The sequence below is a fragment of the Pinus tabuliformis genome, chromosome 3_1, assembly GCF_031772625.1.
Source record: "Pinus tabuliformis cultivar Carrire ecotype Pingquan chromosome 3_1, CPIR1, whole genome shotgun sequence".
NCBI lineage: Eukaryota > Viridiplantae > Streptophyta > Pinopsida > Pinales > Pinaceae > Pinus > Pinus tabuliformis.
This window is the reverse complement of record NC_142301.1, coordinates 879,975,456-879,985,172: the sequence shown is the minus strand read 5'-3', so window position 1 is coordinate 879,985,172 and position 9,717 is coordinate 879,975,456. Positions and strand designations below refer to the sequence as shown.

The following is a 9,717-nucleotide window of genomic DNA, read 5'->3' as shown; positions in this document are numbered from 1 at the left end:
GAGAAAGAAGAAAAGGAACAAGAAAGGCCAAAAGAAGAGGATATACTCCAGGAACAAAGCCTAGATAAAGAAGAAATGAATCTGACCATATCTTGTAATGCATTGGCTGGAATTACCACTCCTCAAACCATCAAGATAGAAGGACATATCAAGAAGAAAAAGGTAATAGTGTTGATTGATTCAGGAAGTACCCACAATTTTATTCATTGTAAGATAGCAAAAGAATTGAATTGCTTCCTATATCCAGCACCAGAGTGTCAAGTGATGGTTGCAAGTGGAGGAATGATAAATTGCTCTGGAAAGTGCCATAATATCAAGCTATCCATGGGAGAATATGTATTGAATAGCCCAATGCTTTCCATTCCAATGGGAGGTGCTGATGTTGTACTAGGATTTCAATGGCTACAATCCTTGGGTACAATAGCTTTTAACCTTCAAGAACTTTTCATGAAATTTTATGCGGAAGGAAAGGAAATTGAATTAAGGGGCATTGCAGGGAAACCAGGAAAGATAATCAGCTCTAACGATATGAAAAAGCTTCTAAAAAAGGAACAACGAGGTGTAATTGCACAATTATGTTCGCTAGATGTTTCCACATCAAAATCATCTATTTCTCTAGATGATTTTGAACCTGGTATAATTCAACCTAGCCAAAGTTCTTTCTCTGATCCAGTAGTATTGATGCACAAGAAGGATGGATCATGGCGCATGTGTCCAGATTATAGGGAGCTCAACAAGCTCACTATTAAAGATAAGTTTCACATTCCTGTCATTGATGAATTATTGGATGAATTGCATGGATCAATTTACTTCACCAAGCTGGATCTTCGTTCAGGATATCATCAAATCAAAATGAAGACTAAAGACATTATGAAAACAACATTTAGAACTCATGAGGGTCATTATGAATTTTTGGTCATGCCTTTTGGCTTTACCAATGCACCTTCTACATTTCAAGGTTTGATGAATTTCATTTTCAAACCTTCCTTAGAAAATTTGTGTTAGTATTTTTTGATGATATACTAATCTATAGTAGCCTTGGAAGGATCATGTTGAACATGTTGACAGGGTGCTACAACTATTGGAGGAGAAACAATTATATGCAAAAAGATCCAAATGTTTCTTTGGAGTACAAGAGGTGGAATATCTGGGTCATATTGTATCTCATGAAGGAGTTAAGGTAGACCCTAGCAAAATTAAAGCCATTAAGGAATGGAAAATCCCCACATCCATAAAGCATTTGCGAGGATTTCTCGGGTTGACAGGGTATTATTGCAAGTTCGTTAAGAATTATGGGAAAATAGCAGCACCTCTAACAACATTATTGAAGAAAGATGCATTTTCATGGACTCCAGAAGCAACAAAAGCCTTCGAACATCTTAAAGAGGCAATGTGCCAAGCACCGGTCTTAGCTACACCAGACTTCACAAAAACCTTTATTGTGGAATGTGATGCTTCAAGAAATGGAATTGGTACTGTTTTAATGCAAGATGAAAGACCTATTGATTTCGAAAGTCGTCCAATCAAGGGAAAGCATTTACACAAAGCTATTTATGAGAAGGAAATGCTGGCAATACTACATGCACTTAAGAAATGGCGACCCTACCTAATGGGAAGACATTTCAAGGTAAAAACTGATCATGATAGCCTTAAATACTTTTTAGGACAAAGATTATCCTCTGAAGAACAAAAAAATTGGGTCACAAAGATGTTGGGTTATGACTTTGAAATCATCTACAAAAGAGGGAAGCAAAATGTTGTGGCAGATGCACTCTCAAGAAAGGATGAGGATGTGGAAGCATTTTTGTGCACCATTTTTATTATCCAACTAGATTGGATAAACGAAGCAAGGGGGGAATGGAAGAATGACGAAGAAGTGTGGGCACTTATTCGAAAGTTACAACAAGATTCCAGTACATCTGATACATTTAGCTAGAAAAATGATTCATTATGGTACAAAGATCGCTTATACCTCTGTAAGAATTCCCAACTCAAACAAAAGATTCTTCTGGAATTGCACGCTTCTCCCTTAGGAGGGCACTCAGGATTTTTAGAAACTTACCACAGGGTTAACAAGGAATTTTTTTGGGATGGCCTTAAATCAGATATTCGAAAGTTTGTGGCAGAATGTTTGGTTTTCCAACAAAATAAAGCTAAAACAATTAAGACATCAGGTCTATTAAAACCTTTATCCATTCCAAGCCAACGTTGGGAGGAGGTTTCAATGGATTTTATCATAGGTTTACCCAAGTCTGAGGGAAAGAGTTTCATCATGGTGGTAGTTGACAGACTTAGCAAGTATGCACACTTTTGTGCATTATCACCTCCATTTAAAGCCAATATAGTTTCTACTGCATTTATGGAAACAATTCAAAAGCTATATGGAAACCCAAAGATTATTGTAAGTGATAGAGATCCCATTTTTACTGGAAATTTTTGGACAGAATTATTTTCTTATCTTGGTACTCAGTTAGCTCATAACTCATCTTATCATCCTCAATCTGATGGGCAAGCTGAGATAGTAAACAAATGTTTGGAAGGATATATTCGTTGTTTTGTATCTGATAAATAGACACAATAGGTCAAATGGTTGCCTCTGGCTGAATGGTGGTATAATACTTCCTTCCATACTGCAACAAAAATGACCCCATTTATGGCACTTTATGGATATCAGCCACCATCCATCACATCATATTTAAGAGAAAATTCTAAGGTTCAAGCAATGGAACATCACATCGAGCATCAACAACAAGTTCTCCAACTCTTAAAGGATAACCTTGTGTTGGCACATAATAGAATGAAAAAACAAGCAGATCAACATCATAACGAAAGAAGTTTTGATGTAGGTGACTAGGTATTCCTACGGCTACAACCATATAAACAAATGTCCCTCAAGTAAGCTAAGAAGGATAATAAATTATCACCAAAGTATTATGGTCCATACAAGGTGTTGCAAAAGATTGGTACTATGGCATACAAATTGGAGCTTCTTGCAACTTCTCGAGTGCACTCGGTTTTCCATGTTTCATGTTTAAAGAAGGTTATAGGTGACAAGCTCCCAGTTAAAACAATATTTCCAGAACATGATGAGGAAGGAAAAATTATATTGGAACCGGAAGTAGTCATAGAAACAAGAACTCGACAACTACGAAATCGATCCATTTCGGAGTATCTCATCAAGTGGAAGAACTTATCCACTGAATATTCCACATGGGAGGATGATAATTTTATACAGAAGCATCCAAAACTACTCAAGTGTTGAGGACAACACTTTTTTGAAGGAGAGGGGCATGTTAGGTCCCTATAATAGTAATGATGCCCCCATTACTATTGTAGTTATATCCCTTATTAATATTGTTGTGCCCCTATTGTCCCCATATTGTTATTACTGTGCCCCATAGAATCCCTCTATTGTTTTTTTGTGCCTTTATATTATTATTGTTAGGTCGGCTTGGTTATATTGTGACTCCTTAGACTCCTATATATAGAAAGGAGGTTTTTTCATTTGAATCATCCAAGAATTGTTTATTTATGTAATGTAAAGGAGGTTTCCCCCTCGAAGAGGCTGAATTCTAAGGTGTTGATTTATCTTTTCTATCTTTTTGTGAGCTGGTTTCATAACAAGTTCAGTCAGAGACACAGTTGAGATCAGAGGAAGGGACAATGTACTATCAATTGGAGGATTTTTCCTATAAAGGAAACTCATCCATGCAGAAGGAATCATCTCCTTCAGGTTTGTGTAGTTATTTCAGAGATCAGAGCAGTGTGTGAGGCATTATTACACATAGGTGGCAACATTGGACCCCAGGAGAAATTGCGCAAGGAAATAGGAGGCTTGGAGGGTAGAGGAGAAGGTCTGTGAGAAGCCTTTGATTGTCTATGAGCAATAGAGGGATTGTACTGAGAGCTGGATAGCTTGTGAGTTAAAGCTTTGTGTAATCTAGAGATATTTCCACTTGTATGATAATACAGAGATTGGTGTTTTAGGCTGAGGCTTTCCCTAGGTTATTTCTTTTGTGTTATGTGTGATTGATTTCTCATTCTCAGTTATATGTGTTCTCATTGATCTTGCTCAATTCGATTAAGCTTCCGCAAAGTGTTGTAGAAATAGATCTTGTATTGTGTTTTAGTATATTGCATAATCTGTTGATCTACAGTGGGAATTTCTACACTTAGCTGGGATAGTCATAATCTTTCTTCTCTATGCTGATGATATTGTTCTTCTCGCAAGGTTCCCATTTGATCTTGATAAGAAACTTAGACTTCTTAAGGATTTCTGCTCTACCATGGGTATCACTGTTAACACCGACAAAACAAAAGTTATGATTATCAAATCTAAGAAGGACACTTACGCTAATTTTATGTATGAAAATAGTAACTTGGAGGAAGTGTCTTCTTACAAGTACCTAGGAATTGATATTCATAACAAGCTCAACTAGAACTATAGCATTGAGAAAAGGATTAATGGGGGTTGGAAAGCTTATTTTGGTCTCGAAAATAATTTTAAAACGACAAACCTCGCAAAGTGGATAGAAAGAAGTTCCTCTTTGGAACTTCAGTCACTCCTGTTATCTTATATGGATGTGAGGTTTGGGGTTGCAGCATCTCTAGAGAATCCTGGAGAAAGATTGAGCAAATACAGAAGCGTTTTATAACGTATAATCTCAAAAATAAAAGCAATACACCCTATCCTATTCTCCTTATAGCAGTGGGTCTTTCCCCTATCGAGAGCCTAGCTATGACTAGGATTCTGTTGTACAAGCACAAACTCAACAACATAGGAGACCATACACTTCCTAAGCTAGCTTTAAATTCCAGCCAAAACCACCTAAGGCTCAAACGAGGTTAGTATAAAGACACTAGGGTCTGGTTAAACCATTGGGAGATCGAAGAGAATGTTGCATTGCAAACATTAACATTAAAAATATTGTTACTTCTGAGTTCAAATAAAAAATGTGGTGTGAGAAAGATTTAGCAGCTAAAAGAAAATTAAGATATTATAAGGAGGTCATCAACCCCACCCTAGAACATCAAAAGTATCTCTCTGTTTTAACTAGCTCAAAGAAGAAAATTAATATAGCCAAGATTAGAATGAACTCTCATGAGCTCCATAGTGAAACGAGTCGTTGGGTAGTTCCTAAAACACCATGGATGGAAAGGATCTACCATCTCTGTGAGAATATGAACATCGAGGATGAAAATCACTTCCTCTTAGAATGCCCCGCGTACAACCACATTAGATCTCAGTTTCATAATCTTTGTTGCAATACTGACCATCCTAGTCTTTTACAATGTCAAAATTATGGCGAGCTCGGGTGGCTTCTCTCCAAGCTTTTTGAGCATAGGAATAAAATCTTAAATCAAATTAAATAATTCGTTTCTTTAGGTCTAAAGCAGACGTTAACCCTCATCATCATCATCAATTAATTAAAAATATTGAAAATTTGTAAGGTTAAGTTAGAAGTGACCATTGAAAAAGAGAAATGGTTTATAAATTCTTATTTATTGAAAAAAAAGTTTATAATTTATTTATTTATTTATTGGATTATGTATATGAATAATAATATTCTCATATTATTGAGCCTAGAGACTTATTTTACAACTCAGTATGACGAGATGTGTAAGCTTTTCCATGCGTGCGTGCCCCTTTAAAATAAAAATAAAAATTAAACATAAAAATAATGTCGGGTATAATAAAAAAATGTATGTTCTATAAAGTAATTAGAAGTAAAAGAAGTGTGTCAGTGAAATGTTTAAATGTTATACTTTTAAAAAAATATGTCAACAATAGATTGAAATATACTATTTGAAAATCTATATTAATTAATTTATGTCGATATCAACTTCATATATATCTATATATATATAAAAATGTTAAAACAAAATATTTTAATGTTGTATATAAAAAATATTCAAGTGAGTTATCAATAAAATATTTTAATATAGATTAATATTGACATATAGTTAAAAATATATTAATATAAAAAAAAATTGCATTATAAACTGTCTCGATGTATATCTCATGTAAAAATATTTTAATGCCAACCATGTATATATTATATATCATTTTTTTTTGGTATATGGAGTGAAAAATTAAAATTTTATATTTGAAAGATATATTTGGTCATATATATATTTTATATGGCATTGAAGAATATAATTTAAACAATGAAAAATAACACATTATATTTTACACTTTGAAAAAATTTAATCTCCCTAAAATCATATTAAATCCATACTTGAAATAAATCTATACTAGTTAAATCTAAATTATTTATTACAAAGATTTAATAAAAATTCCAAAATAGAACACCTATCTATTTAACTAACCTAACCTAGTTAGTAACACACTAATTTTCATTATTAACTTAACTATCGGCCTACCACACTAATTGTCATTATTAACTTTGCCGAAACTATCGGCTTAACACACTAACTGTCATTAGTAACTTTGCGGTGAAGTTAGGTGTGGAGTGAAATCTTAACATTCATATTTCTAATCGTGACAAAACAACTTAGTAACTGAATTGAAAAGAAGAGCATTAATATTAGTGGAAAGATGATCTTATGGAGAAAGTGATAGCCCAAACTATAAATCCACTTAACTTTGCAAATTTATCTCTAGAACTGTGATAATAATAACTGGTGAAATTGTTTTCTGGATGCACTTATTTGCGTGAAAGGAGTGGTGAGAATGGATTCACCTGAGCTGGCCAACTGATTTAATTAGATATCTGGGTCCAGAGTGGGAGCGCCAGCACCCATGTTGTTCTCGTTCTGCTCTTCGTCATCTCCATCTGGATCATTCATGAGCTCATACCCATATCCTTCTAAGAACTCAGACCCTCTCTGCAACGCCCACACGGGCGCATCGGGAACATCCGACTCTCCCTCTAGCATCTTCAAGGCAACGCTCATCCGTGGCCTCTTGTTGGGATTACGCTGAATACACCACAACGCAACCTTCGTCATTCTAACGACACCGTCTGTGTCCAAGCTGTTATCCCCGAGCCTCTTATCAACCAAATCCATATACCTACCCTCTAGCGCCTTGAGCATGGCCCAAGTCCGAAAATAACTGAGCTGAGGGTCGGCTGCGGAGGGATCAAAGTTCTTCCGCCCGGACAACAACTCCAGTAACACCATCCCGAAGCTGTACACATCGCATTTCTTGGTGGCAATAGAGTAATGAAGCCACTCAGGGGCCAGGTACCCTGGAGTCCCTCGCACCGCTGTTATGACCTGCGTCATGTCGTTGTTCAGGAGCTTCGACATGCCGAAGTCGGAGACCTTGGGATTAAATTTTGTGTCGATCAGGATATTCTGAGGCTTTATGTCCAAATGTAGGATGGCTTCTCTGCACTGCTCGTGCAGATAAGCCAGGCCCCTTGCAGTCCCCATTGCCACGTTGTAACGCTGTTCCCATGTCAAACACTCTCTGTTGTCGCCCGGACCCGAGAAGAGCCATTTATCCAAAGAACCGTTGTCCATGAGCTCGTAAACCAGGAGCCTATGGCGTAAATCGGCGCAGAATCCTCGTAGTCTCACCAGATTCATGTGGCTTATGCTGCCGATCGTCGCAACTTCGGCTCTGAATTCCTTGTACCCCTGTGTCGGTCCGTCCAGCTTCTTAACGGCAACTCCGGTTTGGTCCATTAAAACGCCTTGGTACACCGATCCGAACCCGCCTGTCCCCAGCTTTCTGCTGAAGTTATCAGTGGCTTCCTTCAGCTCGTTATAAGTGAACCTGGGCGGCAGCCCTGGAAGAGTCTTCAAGAAGGCTTCCTCCTCCATTTCTTCCGGATCGATCTCTTCTTCATCTATCACTGCCTCCTTCGCTCGGCTCCTTCGTACTATTATGATCATTATCAAGCAGAGGAACAGAGCCACGGCCGCGGAGCTGGACGTGATCGCGGCTATGCTGCCGATACTCAGGGAATTACTAGACCCCGAGGTCCTGTTTCCATGCAACTTACTGAGGACCTTGATATAGGCTTTGTATGTCTGGTTCGCGGCCAATTTCAGGCTCGACACCGGGCCATCTGCAAGGTAACAGGACGAGGAACTGATGCGGAAGAAAGCGACGGTGCAGGAGCAATTGGAATTGCAAAGGCTCTTGCATTTTTCGACCGTGGAGACGTTCGCTTCAGGCTTCAGGTAGTCGTTGGGAAAGTAATCCACACCGTCGAGGGGCATGAAATGGTGAGTCGAGGACGGCTGGCTGCACGAGAGTTCCCCCTCGCTGCTATAACATCCCTGCGTAGCGTCCAGGTACCCAATCTGTTCGAATTGATCGCCCATGTCGTTGCGCGGGCAGGTGCATTGCCCTTTGTCACAGATGCCATAGGGCCCGCAGGCTCTAGGAAGTAGGCAATTCCTATTAGATTGGTCCAGTTCGAAGTCTATGCACCAACCTAAGACATTGTTCTGTCCGGGCACCAGAGAGACACGGTAGAAGCGAAGGCTGCCGTCGCTGTCCAGTCTTAGGAACCTGTATTCGTTTTCATTATTGAAATTTGGAGGAGGCTTATTGAAATTAGGAGGCGGCATTTGCAGCGATTGACTTCCATTAGCGCAAAAATAAAAAGAAGACGATTTGCTTATAGTTTCACTCAACGAAACCTGCAAATTCTGGCCCGTATAGACGGCCTCGGCGCCAACAGACGAAGAATTATAAAAGCAGGGCGTAAGAATACCTTGGTAGTCCAGCCCTTGCAGCCCCATAGACCAATAAGGCTCCTCGATTGAGTTTGTGTAGAACAACACCAACCCTCGCGGTTCCATAAGCAGCTTATAAGATCCCGCACTTGTATTTGTCGCTGATGAATTCGAGACAAGTGCCTGCCCTCTTTTCAGCGATTGCCCGGGCAGGAGCGTGTGCGTGGGATAATCCCAGCTCTGCCACACAAGATTCGAACCCTCGTATGCTAGCGAAAAATTCGTGGTATTATAGATCTGAAAATTACCGTTCTTCGCCATTAAAATCCCTTTAGCATTACCAGTACCGGTACTCCACACCACGGTTCCGTCCGAGTCTTCCAATACGAGGTTCCCATGACTCCCCAGCGTAAGCATTGCGCCCTCTGCAACCATCCTGTTTCTGTTTGCTGTCCAAATCTCCATTGCAGGAAGAGAGGTGAGATTCAATCCCATAACAACAGACAGAACGAATTTGCCAGAAGAATTTACATCAATGAATCCCAACCCGAATATGTGATTCTCGCTAACAATGGGGTTCCCATTTCCATCTGTGACTGCTCTGAAGGGTCCCTGCACCGTGCTGTACCTAGGGAGGGTGGAGTTTCTAGTAGCCACGTTCCACTTGGAAGGCAGTGCAAAGAACATCCCTTCATTTCCCCGAATCAAACACAGCAAAATCAAACAACATAGAGCGTTAGAGGACTCCATGGCCTGTCAAAAATTACAACTCTCTGCTTTGAATCGAATGCCCATTTTCAGTACCCTCTGCATTTATAGCTACGGTGCATTCTGATGTCGATAACTACCAGAATTCACAGCAACAAACCTACTTCGGTAAAACCTTTTTCACATTATTTCCTCGGACGCTACTCGAGGACTGTAGGAACATTTTCCCGTAGGTTGGCTTCCTTTTTCTTCTGTCGAACATCACTGATGCCGCACGCCAATAAAGAAAAGTCCGCATGGAACATTTTCCACATACTTACCTCGCAATATGATATTACTTTTCACAGATAA

General features: G+C 39.1%; 1 protein-coding gene across 1 annotated transcript; it reads right to left on the bottom strand.

Annotated features, from left to right (window-relative positions):
- Positions 1 to 6,726: 6,726 nt before the first annotated feature.
- On the bottom strand, positions 6,727 to 9,408 carry LOC149190408 (G-type lectin S-receptor-like serine/threonine-protein kinase SD2-5). Its single transcript, XM_089410505.1, has 2 exons — positions 8,415 to 9,408; positions 6,727 to 8,357 (listed from the first exon to the last, which is right to left on the bottom strand). The coding sequence occupies exons 1-2, from the start codon at positions 9,406 to 9,408 to the stop codon at positions 6,727 to 6,729; spliced, it is 2,625 nt and encodes an 874-aa protein (XP_089266631.1).
- Positions 9,409 to 9,717: the final 309 nt, after the last annotated feature.

Excerpts from the sequence above, each read along its gene's own strand:
- LOC149190408 (XM_089410505.1), bottom strand. The coding sequence starts at position 9,408 with ATGGAGTCCTCTAACGCTCTATGTTGTTTGATTTTGCTGTGTTTGATT. Across the intron at positions 8,358-8,414 it reads CGGACAGAACAATGTCTTAG|CCTGCGGGCCCTATGGCATC; the intron begins GTTGGTGCATAG and ends TACTTCCTAGAG.